We start from the raw sequence: 15,902 nt of genomic DNA on the forward strand, positions 1-15,902 counted from the left end.
GACCCCACTAGGTTGTGAAGACCCAAATCCTTCCTTTGGCTGAGGCAGTCTGCAGAGACAATGCCCTATAAACCTCCAAAAGAGAACTGATACTAACAATGAGCCCACCTTTTTGAGTTATAGTAACCACAACACAATGCATCATCTATGGCGCTGATTGGCACACTTTCCTGCCAAACCAAAACCCCTTGTGATTGGCCAGACAAAAAAAACATAATAACCTGAACATTAACTCTTGCATGTCCCAAATGCAGGATTCCAAACAACCTGGGCGCTTAAACACCTTCTGGCTAATAAAAGCCCTCACTTCGTTTTTTGTATATATCGTTCACAAAAATGTTGCGAAGTGTATAAAACAGACATAGCACATCGCAAAACCCTCTTTGGTGTGGTTGTACATCTAGATTTGCACACACAGACCCAGGTTTATAATAGTGCATGGGTTTGCAGACCAGATTGGCGACATTTTCATAGAAGCAGAAGTTTGGAATGGCCGATGGGGGGGATGAGGGTGTTCCTCGCTAAGTATGGGGCCGATGCACCACTGCACCTAGTTTTGTGGAGTAGAGCAAAAAATTAGTTTTAAGTTTGTGCAGCAAAACTCTGCAAAATGACTTGAATTTTGCACCAGCTCTGGGTATTGTCTGATACTTTTAATGTGACATATGTTGCACTCTCCAGCTACTCTTCAGCGGAGAAACACATTTCTAGATGCATTTTATCTCGTTTAAACACTTTAAACAGACAAGAGATTCACATGTAATGAAGACAAGACAGATGCCCACATTATTATTTTATTTAATGAAAGGGATGGTTTTAAAGATTGGTTCACCTCTTGAGATATTTCCATCTCACTGTAAACCTAGGCGCACATTTGCAGACGCACCTTCTAAGAGTGGAGAGGAGGATTGCATCTTTATAGTCACTGAGCGGAACATCAAGGCGTTCTGAGTTGCGCATCCAGTTTGCTTTGTAGATGAGGTTCATTGTGGGAAAATCTAATTTTTATTGAATCATCATTGACCACTAACTAAAGCCTAGTACCCAGTGATGTTTGTTTTCTTAAATGTCGTCTAAAACACTAGTAACTCTAATAAACAAATATGACCCTAGACACCATTGTAATGGTAGCGTTATGTGTGTGTACTATGGGTAAACAAATTGGGGAAGCCTACAGCCAAACGCTAGTACTAACGCGTTTCACATGCATTTTCACTCAGTTTTTTACTAATGCTAAACATTGTTAACACAACACCAGTGGGTAAGCAATCATTTACTGACAGATACATTTTTATTCTCAATTATTATTTAAATAACATTAATTACATATAATATTTACTTTAGATTTGAAGCCTAGTGCAATAGTTTGACTGTTCAGCAAACAAGTTATTGAACCATCATTTAACAGATACATTATTCATTTTGTTTCTATTCTGTATGTGCCTTCAGTTCCAGTTGTATTTATATAGTATGTGATTCCAGGGTTCAAGACATTGTACCACAGCTTTTCTTGCCAAAGTTCCTATATCATCATCCACACACAGATTTCAATTTACCAGTGGTGAAATCCATCAATGTATTGGCAAATGTGAAGTTCATTGATATGTTTTCATACATAGCTATTTAAACACGTGGGGCCTGATTCATTAAGGAAGGTGAGGCAAAAATTAGTACGTTTTCTTCTGGACAAAACCATGTTACAATGCAAGGGGTGCAAATTAGTTTATTATTTTGCACATAAGTTAAATACTGGCTGTTTTTCATGTAACCACACAAATACTTGATAGCTTATTTGTACACTGAAATTTAAAGTTGATGTAGAATATGCTCTACCCCAACCATAAATCTGTCTCCACATTTTAAATGTACCCCCCCCCCCCCCTCCAAAGCAACATGGTTTTGCCAAGGTGCAAAGTTACTATTTTTTTTTTTCTTCACCTCCTTTACTGAATCAGGCCCATCATTCCTAATATTAAATATATCATTAAACCATGTTGTACATTTGGAGGGAATAGAAAAAATATAATTCAGGATGAAGGTTTAAAAGTCAAATTGGATGAAATACATGAATATGAATAATACATTTTAAGTTATTTATAGATATTGTAAATAAATATTCAGTACTAGATTCTGTAGTAGAAATGATGTCTATACTATCATAGCAAATACAAAGGATTAGTCCTAATTGATCTTCTGGTTTCCTTTACAGGTTTTTTACCCAGCCAGAATTTAGTGGATTCATTAATCATGCAGGATCAATCAAGTATGACTTTTACATCTGGATCTCTGGATAGTGATTGCTCTCCCATAAACCAATCAGAGGATCAGGATCAAACAGGTTCGGTGACAAATGGTTTGAAAATGGTAAGTGAATCTTTACATATAATTATTGGGCTGAACAACTAAGTTTGAAAACTGTATGGAAAGCACTTGTATTGACATACAATTCATATAATTCAAATTGCAGGTATTCAATTGGGATTTTATTAATTTTGCAATTCAAATGTACTCTAATCTAGGGAGTAAGAGTTTATCTACACACCAAAGTGGCATCCAAAGGATTGGTTCCATCTACAGCTTCCCGGATGACTTGGATCTGACAGTGAAAACAGTTATTCATACAAATTAATGATAGGGCAATAAACAGAGGACTTGTAAATAACTAGCTGGTAGGACAGCTTTAAGTGTCTTGGTGCCAGTTTGGACTAACCGTCTTTACACATTTCTGTATTGAATTATAGATATTGAATTATAGATATTTCATAATGACACATTTTAGCTTAATTGAAAAGTGATTTTACAACAGAGTAAGAGCAAAGTTATACCACAAAACACCTGTTTATAAAACCCTTGAGGTTATATGGTTCCTCAGTAGATGTGTACGGCCAAACAAGCCCCACAAAACACATCTGCGGCAGATATGCCACTTAGATCTAAAATCTAAATACCTGAAATAGACTGTGGATATTAAATATATGACTGTGCTTGAAAACTGGAATGCATCATTAAAGTTATGTAAAGGTTATAGTACATACACTGCCTTAGGCACCTGTTGGCTGTACGGTGACCCCCCCATTTCCAAGAATAATTTTTTGGTTTCATTTTGCAGGTGAAGTATGATCAATCAGCTATATATTTCCACCATGCTCTTATAATGACCCCAAATATACAATAATATAACTGTCATCTAATATCATACCTGATATAAGATAAGGCAACTCAGATTAGAATTTAAAGAATGCAGCACTGCTCTGGGGTATGAACCAGAAACACGAAGTTAGCAATTTACTAAAACAGGTGTAATGAGTTCAAACACGAGAGTAACCACAGTACATTTTCTCAAATGGCATCGATTTGACATATCTTTGTATATACACAAACTGCTGGTGATTTACAAACATGCAAATAAACCAAGTCAACCATAGCGACAAATTGAAAATATCATTTTCCACTTTCATCTTCGCACTCTGTTAGTAAATCATCTCATTTTTACCTAGTTCTCTAGTAACACATATGAAATTCTGATATTTTCTTGCGTTCTACTATTTTGTATCTATTCTTTGACACTCTGGCCTTGCTCAAAGGTTGCAACTTTGTGTTTTGTGTACCGTAATTGCAGTATATTAAGGGCGTGCAGATGCAAGTTAACTACGCCTCTTTCAGGAGTGGCCTATTTTGGGTTACATGTGTGTTTACATAAGCTTTTCAGAAGATGTATCTGTCCATGAGCAAGTTGATGATGATGACTATCGTGTCTTTGTTCCGGACACATCTATGCATTGTATTATAGGTTGTACATATCTTAAGTTACATTCGACTCAAAGTACAGATGTAAAAATGCATAAGTGTGCATGTGCATCTTTAATCACAAATAACAGATGCCTTTCTTAAACTGTAACTCTCTAAATAATAAAGTATGTTCTCATACACAGTAATCTTGCAGATTGTGATTTTAAGCATTTTCTCAGGCAGGTGCAGTACTTGGCATTTCTTGACAAGTAGAGTGATGAGACAAAGCCATATTCTTACTTAACATATATGACTGTTGTTTAGTCAGCTCCATAACCCATATATTCTTAGTTTGTGTACTTATATTTTAGTCTTCGATTATGTAGCTTGTACATAATAGGCAACTTACAAATGTGTTTTTTTTTACTCAATTATATCACATCAGTTATTAAAATAGAATGTGTTGGGTTTCTTTTTAAAAAAAAAGAAAAAAAAAGCTGTTGAATAAATAATTTGCTTGTTTGGGTCAACAATATGAATAATCATTCTTTTTCAAAGTAAACGTTATTGATATTATTTGAGATTATATCCCTCAATTGATAATACAAATATGTACAAATCATTGTTGTTACTTTCTTGCAACCTTATTGTCAAGTAAGACACCTTCTTAATGCTGTTTTATTGCCTAGTTGAATTCTGTCAAGTGAGTTTGAAAAGATTGTCATTTAGGCTTTGCCAGATTAATATTTATTTATTCTTTATTAGAAGAAGCCAATTATCACTTGTATATAATTTATTTATTATGAGAGGAAACTGGATCAACCAGAGGAATCCCACACAAACATGGGGAAAACATATTGTACCCGTGGCCTCCAGGAGCAAACCTAGGATTTCTAGAGGGGGGTTTCCAAATTCTCGGTTTTGGAGGAAAGTAAAGAAAACAGAATAAAATAAAAACACTTTCTGCAATAATAATAAAAATAGAAAACTATAATGTCTATAAATGTAATGTGTGTTAAAGGAACAAAAGGACAAGGTTTAAATCTGTACACTAACATAACCACATTAATATTAACATACTTTAAATAAATCAGCTTTGACCATCTTACCAAGTTAATATAAAGTAATATGTTGTCAAATAATGCAACAAAATGAATACTAATCCCCACCTCACATCCAATTAAATAAGAAAATTGTTTTCCCTAATGTCACAGAAATATCATAACCAAAACATAAGAACCGCACACTAGAGCCAAAAGTAAGAGCAGACATGGGAGTCATTTTGTTGAAGCCAAAGTTCACATAAAATATAGGCAAATCCGCACAATTATGGGTCTTAGACTGCAGACAAATTTCTATAGTTAATTTATACAGGAAGGAGTAGGAGGTTCCTAGAAGCTGTTTCCTCTTTCTAAACTGCAGAACTGTCATGATTGGAGTGTAGGGGGGTTTGTGGGCAACTAGAAACCCCCCTTAGGGTGCCCCTGGTCTCAGCGCTGTTAGGCCGAAATATTCCTCAAGCCCAGACCCATTCACTAAAACCAGTCTAAGATTTCAATTGTGTGCCATACTTTTATAGCATACAAATTAGCAAAGAGCTTCAGGAGCTAAATATCTGACATATCCCATGCACCAAGGCCTTAATTTAAAGTTGAATGAGCAAACATGTATCTGCACACTTGCGTTTCCATGTCTGTATTCTGCATTGCACGTATCTTATAAGCAACCTTAAATCTAGCATAATAGTTGCACCTGAAGTGGGCAGCCTGCCCGCTTCAGATGCCCCTATTATGCTAGATGTCCCGAGATGTCCCAACATTAATAGTCATTTAATATCTAACACTTAAGGCTACAGAGAGACATTGAAATGTTTTTCAAACATAAATCAAGAATAATGTTCTGACAATAACTTGTAAATCATTTTATTACCAATTGTGGTGTATCAAAATAATAATAATAAATATAGGTGGAGATCTCCATTAATTATATCATGTCCTTCTTTGCTGATTCTTATCACACCTGGTTCCAGCATGTCTTCTGACCACTGACAATTTCACTAATTTTATATGACAATTATTTATAGCTTGTGATGCTTTTCCCAGTTTATGAGCAGATTCCTCACTGAGTTAGGGGTGAATTTCTATTATGTGTCTCCCTTGGGGCACATTATGTAACACAAACGTGATTGTTTTAATTGTGCAGTCTGCCTCACTTAGACAACGTATACTAATGGTGGGCAACAGGTGGCCCTAGTGTCGTATGTGGCCCTCCGAGCCTTCATCTGTGGCCCCCAGCTCCTTCCTGTTTTATTGTCAGATTTGTTTGATATAGCTTGTAACACTTATTTAAAATGCCTATGTTATTGCTGGTGGGGTACGTGTCCCTGACTCTGAGTAGAGCGACAAGGACTTACTCAACTTGATAAGGTAGAAGGTGGCAATGACGATATGATGGGAACAGCGAAGCTTTGAAAAGAGGACTTTGCAGAACAAAGATCAATGCAGAAGCCGGTACACAGAAAGTCATGTGACTTTCTTGGACTGTACTAATATTAGGGGTGTTTAATGAGTAATGCAGGGAGTTTGAAAATGTACCAAGTAGAAGGGTTGCTGTAAAATGTTTTACAATGTGCGGTTCCCTGCATTACTCATTAAACCCCCCTAATAATAGTAGACTCCGAGAAAGTCACATGACTTTCTGTGGGCCGGCTTCTGTATTGATCGCGATCCTGCAAAGTCCTTATTTCAAAGCTTCGCTGTTCCCATCCAATCGTCATTGCCACCTTCTACCTTATCAAGTCGGGTAAGTCCTTGTTGGTTTAGTGGTAGTCGCGTTAGTGACTACCACCGGTTATTGCAGATAGGTGTAGATTAAGATTAGGGTAATGTGCGGCCATTTTGAAGGTTAGAGGGCCGCCCACACGGTAAGAGTATCAGGTTGCTGTCACTGATGTACACACTGCTATCCTTCATACTTTTTGATAGGAGATTGGTGGAAAAATGGAAACCTGAATATAGACCATTGACATAATGAATGTGGCTAATTTATTATGCTACTATAAAGCTATGTTCCTCTGTAGACATGTTTTTATTTTGTGACTATGTTTGAACTACAACTGATGTAAATTGACCCTTTCAGGACAGCTATGGAGGACATAAACATGATTCGGACAGCCAGACTGAAAGAAAAAGCTCAGATTCATCCATGAGCCCTGATCTGTCCTTATCGCCCCAAGACCACATCCCTATGAGATTCCCAGGGAAAGCTTCTCCAAGCGAGGAATACAGAAGATACAGTTGTGATGACACCACGGAAAGTAACTATGGTAAATTCATCAAAGGGAAAAACCAGTTCCACCCTTACAAGAGGCAGTTCAGTGACGTGTTCCCCGATACCCTCCATTCTCTATCGCTTGGGGAGAAACCTTTCAAAGGCATGGATGGGATCGACAGCTTTGACGATGTCTGTGGACCTTCCTGCTCTGAAGATAATGAACCTTTTGCCACACACATTCCTGGTATATCAGCTGAGGCCACATGGTGTAATTCTATACAATACACCACCAGCCACGATGAAGGATCACAGATGATGGTAAGCGATTTGTGTGGCTTCTTACACAGATTTAACTTTCTGCGCAGCCCTAAATACACATAAACAAACCCTGATTGGAAATAAAACAAGATATCCTAACCACACTGGGACATTACAAAATAATAAGCAGGAATTCAACTCTGTCGATGTTAAGTAATTTTTATGGGGAAACTTGTGGTTTAAATTTAGTCATGTATTAACCACAGAGGTAACTCACTTATTTATGTCAGATCTAAAAAACAAGCCAGATGTAATGAATTGTGAAGCATATGGCATTGTATTGCTCAAATCAACAATATATATATATAGAGGGAGTTCTTCTGATAATTAAGTGTGACCTTCATGACAGACCTGCTAGCTGTAAATGGACATATTGTATGAAGGCGACGATGGGTGATACAGGGTAACACACGTTTCGGCAGTTTGCCATTCATTTGTATGCTTTAATTTGGGAACTTGGTGTTTGATAGGCACATTTAACTTTTGAACCACAATTCATCCTTGCACTGCCACTTTAATGGTACTTCTAAGATATCTCTTCTTTACTTGTTTATTATTCTCCAAGGTGGGTCTCCCTAAATATGTGACTCCAAATAAAACTCTTTAGTGCCTTATAGCAGCTGGCTCTGGACTCTGCTGGTGGATAGATGACGATTCTGGTGTTTTCACTGTTTCAACATCTTTTGGGGCAAGTATGAAGGGTTCTTGCACTGGTCTGTGTGTGTGACAGAGAATGAGTGCGAGGAGGAGAATGTTCTGCTTCACTCACTGGCATGTGCTTGAGACTCTAATCTAATCTGTCTGTGTTAACAAAATGTATCTTTGCATCTGTTATTACATACTAACCTTGCTTGCTTCCCAGCCTGGTCCTGTCTGTCCATCTCTTTATGTTTACAGTACACCATACTTGCCGAATTTTCAATATTCGCCTCCGAAAGATCCCGGTAGGGTGGTGAAGTGTGAGGACAGAGGGGGGTGGGGTGGGGTGCATCAAGCCATTTTGGCCCCGCCCCCAGATTGCATTGAGGCAACTGTGGCATTTTGCCGTGGGTGTGGTGCCAAAATGACACAATTCTATGCTAGGCGCTTCATGTGGGCTCCCATCCTACCCACTTCACTAGGAAATGGCAGAATGCGGGAGATTTCCCTGCTCTCCCGGGACTGCGGGAGTCCTACTCAGATTTGGGGAGTCTCTCAGACATTCCAGGAGAGTTGGCAAGAATGGTTTACACTAATGTGTCCATGTCACTGGTCTGCATACCTTCTGAGAAGTATATATCAGAATTATGTGTATAGCTTTTACCATAACATAAACTATTGTAAAATGAATATATTATAACTTTTGTATTACTTCAAATGCAGCACAGTTTGCAGCAACAAATTCAGAAATGAAAACTGTCAGTGAGGGGGTAAAAAAATATTTGTGCTAGTTGACTCAAAATATTACTCAAAATATTATAAGAGTGTTTGTAATCTACGCATGGTGAAATCAGCCATTTTGTGGACTGAATATTAATGAAAGTGCAGCCAACTATTCTTATAACATTGGAAAATATTCTATCGATTCACTAGGAGCATGTGACATTTAGGCATAACGTGTATACATTTGTAAATGTTGTGGTTGTTTGAGAAGAAGAGTCCATGGATGGAGTTTAGTTTGTAATAGAAGGAGGGGCTGATGCATAGGGGGATGTATGCCTGTTTGTGTAGTGTATCTTGCAAGAAATCACTGAGCGCATGCACAGAAATTGGGCGCCTATGAAGACTTGCACAATTCTGGCACTTACACTTGCCTGTGCCTATAGAGGCAGGACGGGGAGGAAGGGAGCGTTCTAACATTGGCCGAGTACAGTAATTGTATGTTTACACAAATGCAACTCCTGCAGAGCTGCCGATACACACATATATGCCTGCTATAGGGCAGGTGCATATACTCGTTGATGATGATGACTTGTCAGAAACCAGGCACATATGTTGCTGATGTGAAGGCATCTCGAGATCTGTGTATGGCTCTGCATATGGGCAGAAATACACTTCTTTTGTGCTCTTTTTTTTTTAGAGTTGATAAGTCCCATTTTGATAGGGGGTTCAGTATGAGTGCAAGGAACCAAGGTAAATTAAAGGGCATAGTAATAAATAGAATCAATGGGGCATATTCAATTGTCGGTGTTACTGCCTAAAGTAATGCGGCGCGCGCACTATTATCTGCATTACGGTAATAGTGCGCGTAAATACCGCTATTACGGTACTTTTCTCGCTGGATTTCAGCTGGCGTCTCAGGGAGCTGCGAGCGGAAATATGGCTTAGTATTACCGTAATAACCATAATACTTTTAACGCCGCGGGCATATTCAACAATTGAATATGCCCCAATAAGTTTAATTTTCCAGGGCAGTGAGATGGTGAATACAATTTCTTTATAAAAACTATATCTTGAGTTCTTCAGTGTTGCTCAATGCATGTTCCAATGTCTTGTTTAATTATGAATACCCTTGACGTTGTAAATAAAACTCACAAATGCACCCACCTCAGCAAATGCATCCCATAAACTGACTTGCAAAATCTAGTGTGGCATATTTAAAAAAAGCAGGAACATGTGAGAAAATGGATCAGCTGATGCATTTCCTGCCGTATACCTGAAGAGCATGGCGGTCATGTAATGAAGCAGACATAGACCAAAGCTTCGGGATTTGGGGGGGGGGATACATTTCAAAAATACACTTTTTCTTGTTGCTGTTGTCTAAATTAGTGTTTTCTTTATTATATGAAAAAAGTAATAATATTTGTGACCTGGAGCTAGTAATACAAGAAATGATTTTGTGCCTTTGTGAAAGGAATGACTGCCTCAGGCTTCATAATAGTTAGGTCTTCCCCTGACTGAACATTATAACTCCGCAGACAGCAAGTCATTGTGAAATATTTTTGTTTTGCTACAGTAGAAAGAAGTATCATATCCATATAAGGGCAGCACAGTGGCCTAGTGGTTAGCACTTCTGCCTCACAGCACTGGGGTCATGAGTTCAATTCCCGACCATGGCCTTATCTGTGTGGAGTTTGTATGTTCTCCCTGTGTTTGCGTGGGTTTCCTCCGGGTGCTCCGGTTTCCTCCCACAATCCAAAAACATACTGCTAGGTTAATCGGCTGCTATCAAAAATTGACCCTAGTCTCTGTCTGGCTGTCTCCCTGTCTGTCTATCTCCCTCTTTGTCTGTCTGTGTGTGTGTCTATATTAGGGAATTTAGACTGTAAGCTCCAATGGGGCAGGGACTGATGTGAATGAGTTCTCTGTACAGCGCTGCGGAATTAGTGGCGCTATATAAATTGATGATGATGATGATGATGATATAAGGGTTAAAGTGTTTTCCACAGATGTGTTATTTAAGAAAAAAATATTATATTCTTTAATCAGTCCAGAAAATCCACAAAACATGGCTTGTTGGGGAGGAATTTGAGAAAATATATTCTGGTGGTTTGACGCATTTCCTTTTCCTTTGCTACATCCCTTTTCATGCGGGAGTTTTAATCTTTATAAAGTGATTACTGCTTTATACAAGATTTTGTAACATTATCTAGGAAAGGTGGTTTCAACTGTAGTCCTCAGCATCCTCCACAGGCCAAGGTTCTCCAAATCATTTATTTGATTGGTACAACAATTATCTCACCTGTCCACAAACCTTGAAAACTTAACCAGTTGCGGCAACTATCAATGTCGCTAAGTTGAGCATCGTATTTGGGTGCATGAGACATCAGATTGCGATGATGTCATGTGACTGTTAAACTGAGATTGTTTGCATTTGGCACAGAAATATAATATCATGCCACATAAGTGCCTGAACCTGCATGACTTCTATTTACGGCACCAATCCTCAGCATTAGTTTTGAGACTTTGCTGTGAGAACTCCATTTCCTGTTGTTATACTTTGGCTGAACTTTTAATTTCCTGACCACTCTATTTTCTCCAACCCTTGACCTCAGCTAGTGGCCTTGACCATTGTGCTTTTTCCTGACCTTGGCTTGTGACACCTTGGCTTCTCTCACTGACCTTGGCTAGTGTGCTCGGGTATTCTGCTTTCTGAGTTTAGTTCTTGGATCTTCCAACAGGACTCAGTTCCCAGACCAGGTCTGATATTTTAGTCCCTTCTTGTGCCTGATGGGTCCTACTCCAGTTTGATCCAAGCAGCATTATACTAGTGCAGGAGGACCTTTGTTGAGAAACCCTATACTGTCAGAAAGGCCACATAGGCGCAGGCCTAAGGCAGGAGATTTGCAGGAGTAGCAGTCTGGATACAGCTATTGAGGACTATGACTGCCAGTAGTGACCTTGAGGAATAAATGTGAATCAGTACCTGGATCTAAGAAATGTAATTTATAGCTCAAGTTTGACAGGTCCCAGTATTAAGGTTGCCATAGTGATTAAGAAATTGGTCAGAGCATGTCCTTTCTTATGTACTCCTCCCTCCACCCAGGATGATTTCACATGCACCACAAGCAAGCTGTTCATGAAATCACAATATCAGGGAAAGCATTTATAACTGGTTCCTGGCAAAAATACCACCATGCACAGCATTCTGTAACATTGTGCTATTCCAGCCATACTTCTGTATTCGCTGGAACATCTGACCACATCATATCATGTTACATAACCAGGTTCTCATTGTAGCAGTGAATAAAGTTACAGAATGATGTTCATGGGAAGATTTTATGCTGAGAAAGAATTCCTAAGTGGTCCCCAATTGCTGTAGTGGTGTATTGGCATATCTGTTGCATGAGAGGTATATTATACATACTTTCCTACCCTCCATGAATGTCCATTAGACTCCCGAATTTAGGGAAGCCCTCCAAGTAGAGTGGCCACCCTTCTGGATCCCAACCAATCTACTTGCAAAGTGGTTTCGGCCATAAAACACATCATCACTGTCCTGGCACTTACCCCTTGGACCTCCCATCTGGGATTTCCTGGAAGGGAGGTACAAAAAGTAGTCAAGTAGGTAAGTATGATATATGTGTTGGGCACATGCTGGTATAGTATATGGGCACATAATGTGTGGTTATCTAATTTTTATAGGTGTGAGCATGTGGTTAAAACAGTAGTGGTTGGGCCAGGGCCTGGTTCAATAATCTGAGCATAATACGCGTTAAGTCACAATACTAGTGTACTGTGTGTGAGCACAGTTTGGTATAGGTGTGAAACCAGCTGGTAAATTTTTTATTGCATAGACTAGTACAGTAAGCTATTATCCCCTTGTACTGATCCCAGCACCATCCACAAGAGAGTGTTTAGAGTGGCACCCATGAGAAGCGGGGTTCAGCACAACGGACATGAGGGGGAGGAGCTTCCTAAAGGCATCCATTAAGGTGAGGAAAGTGGATTTGTTTCCCACTTACAGTACTGGAGGGGGGGGAAAGGGGACACAGATATACAGGGAAGTGAGTGTAAACTAAAGAGCTCACGGTCAATGTAATATGTGTGCATGTGTTTGTATGCAGGTGGGCATAGGTGTACCTTAGTTTGTTTGTATGTGTGTGTATGCATGTGTATCGCAGTGTGAATCTATTAGTGAATGTGTGTATCACAGGAAATGGGCAAGTACTTACCTGACATTACTCCTTTGTACAATACAATTGTATTGATATATATTCATATAGCATCCACTGCATAGTTCTGTCTACTGTTTCACTTACTAAATCTCAGGTAATATGGACTAGTTAACCTGGGATAATGGGTACAATGAAAGCTTGATATGAATATACTGATTTGTTTCATCAATGTCGGTCCAATCTAGGACATACTGTTGAGTCATATAGAGGGAGGCACTGCTTACATGTGATGTGCACCCTTTTCCTAAACACAGCAGAGGCAGCCATATTGTTGTCATGGTTCAAGGGTCACGGACTTAATCATCTCCCAAACACAGCGATTCATATACAAACCTTAACTGGTAATAGACTCATTACTCAATAATCTGTCTTCATTTCTGTAGTTGGGGTCAGATGTAAAGCTGAAGCCACAATCTTTGGTAATGCGACAACAAGAAAAAGAGCAAAGGATGTACTGGTCTCAGTCACCCACACAGCAGATCTACTGTGCCCCTCAGACATTTCCTCAGGTAAGTACCTCATATAAACTCACAGGAATGTTTTTTTGGTATTGACTTTGTATATGTCCCAACAGAATAAATTTGATTTGAAAAAATAGGCAAATTCCAATAGCCTGGACATCAAATATAGGCATTTCTATTCTACAAACAGACTGTACTGTCATTATCTTCATCATCATATATTTATATAGCGCCACTAATTCCGCAGCGCTGTACAGAGAACTCATTCACATCAGTCCCTGTCCCATTGGAGCTTACAGTTTTCATTCCCTAACACACACACACACACACACACACACATATACAGACAGAAAGACTAGAGTCAATTTAATAGCAGCCAATTAACCTACCAGTATGTTTTTGGAGTGTGGGGCGAAACCAGAGCACCCGGTGGAAACCCATGCAAACACGGAGAGAACATACAAACTCCACACAGATACGGCCATGGTCGGGAATCAAAGTCATGACCCCATTGCTGTGAGGCAGAAGTGCTAACCACTTAGTCACCGTGCTGTACTGTGTTTATTTGAATAATTTCATAATCTTTTGAAAGGTTTGTCACCATTAACCCAGGGCCAGCCCTACCCCTAGGTGAACCTGGGTTATGATGTCACAGCCTAATCCTAAGAAGTGCCCCCAGTCCATACAATGTAAGAAGCAGGGGAGGGCAGGGCAGGGCAGGGGAGTGCCGGAAGAGGGGGGAGTGTTTTCCAGGACACCTGTGCTGGCCTGGCATAGCCCATTTCATAATAAAGTGCATAGCAAAGGTGCTATAATATAGAAGACTTCACCTTTTTATGGCACTCGTTAGATGTTTTTCTATGAGCATGTGATCTGAATGAATTAGACATTGTAGTTAGCACTAATTTGTGAAATGCAGTACTGGAAATTATCAACAAGCACGAAGCTATAATCTAATTACATATTCATATTTTGTGGGGCTACAAGTTCCAGTCTCCGGCAGCTGGACAGGCTGAGACTTGTAGTTCCACAGCAGCTGGGGAGCCATAATTATGTAGCAGACTTGTAGGATATGCTGGCACACCTACTACTAGTATAAAGGAAAGCTGATGAAAACAGGTTGTGTCAATATGTGTATATTAATGATGTACTGAAATAGCTCATAATGTATACAGGAAGTGTGATACTAACCAAAGGATGATTCCTTCTAACTGGATCTACTCCTAACTCAGGTTCAATAGGTTTACACCTGTGGTCCCTGTCTCAGGTACTATTTAGATATTTTTCCACTGAGCTATCCCAGTAGATATATAAAGGTAGAGATCAGGTGGTCACATACATCAGGGCCAATCACTCTTAGATAATCCCAGCCAATGCTGCTTTTTCTAGGAGGCCAAAAATTGGGAAAAATAGAGAGGTTTAAGAATCCAAACCAGGGTAGGTGAGGTTTTCTATGTTTCTAGGTTTGATATGAGACTGGCTATTATGGTTCCTACTGGCATGTAATATGGGGAGCAGAACAAGAATTATTCTAATCCAGCTGCAAAGGCAAAAGTAGTGCCAGTCCAGAAGCATAGCTTATCGATGAGGGCCCACCAAAAGCAGGGAGATACTTAGGCTTTGCTGCTTCACTGTCTGGCATTAGGACTCAGAACAAGCTGTTGGGGACAGTAGCCAGGAGTACCAAAGTCTCTGATAATGCACTCTCTTTGTGTGTGTATGTACTTTGTTTGTTTTAGAGAACAGTATTATTAGCCCAATTGTACTCTTGCTGTAAGGTGTTGTACAGTGATATGTTTAAGAGGAAGCATTATTTTATTTTACATAAATACTGAGTGTGGCATGCTATACGTGTCAAGCTATCCAGGGACCCTAGTCCCAAAACAATCCTGGCTTGACTGATTACTCTGTGGTACACTGAGGGGATTTTCACCTGCTAAAACACATGGGTAGACATCTCCCTAATATCCCCAATCCTGGGAATCCCCACAGAATGCCTGACCTTACCAAAAAGAAGTAAATTTTAGATCCTATGTAACATGGAATTCTTACAGCAGCCATTTACATGTTTCCAATCTCAGTCTCATTAGCTTCATACTTTCTATACATAATTAAGCATTAATTTGCTGACTGTAGTATTTTGAATTGCCTGGACATCGTTGCTGGTTGAGGCCAGGTTATAATCTATGTTTGGTGCATTAATATTTGTTATAATAACTGGTTGTTTACATCAATCTTCTCCCTGCATTGTTCCAGGTGCAATGTTCAACATTGTAGGTGTCCTGAAGTCAATATTGCTAAAATCATGTTTCACAACTCTAAATAAGAAGAAAAGGCACCACCCTTTCTGCAGTCAGGTGCCAACTTTACTACAGCACATTGGCATAAGTTATTGAAACTGCAGAAAACAAAAAAAGCCTTGGGCTGAAGAATAACAAGGACGAGCTTAAACATGCTCATCCTTTTTGTTACTAATACCGATCCACCTGTAGACTGGCAGTCTGACAAGTTGTCCCTCATCCAT

The 15,902-nt window shown here is 39.3% G+C and overlaps 1 protein-coding gene across 1 annotated transcript in view; it reads left to right on the plus strand.

The window, feature by feature from the left end:
* The window catches only part of FOXN1 (forkhead box N1), a 61,181-nt gene that overhangs the window by 24,080 nt on the left and 21,199 nt on the right, over positions 1-15,902 (plus strand). The window contains exons 3-5 of the mRNA XM_075196813.1: positions 2,210-2,364; positions 6,868-7,320; positions 13,301-13,426. Coding sequence (XP_075052914.1) covers positions 2,210-2,364; positions 6,868-7,320; positions 13,301-13,426 — 734 coding nt within the window. The remainder of the gene's footprint in view (positions 1-2,209; positions 2,365-6,867; positions 7,321-13,300; positions 13,427-15,902) is intronic.

Source organism: Mixophyes fleayi, chromosome 2 (assembly GCF_038048845.1).
Source record: "Mixophyes fleayi isolate aMixFle1 chromosome 2, aMixFle1.hap1, whole genome shotgun sequence".
NCBI lineage: Eukaryota > Metazoa > Chordata > Amphibia > Anura > Limnodynastidae > Mixophyes > Mixophyes fleayi.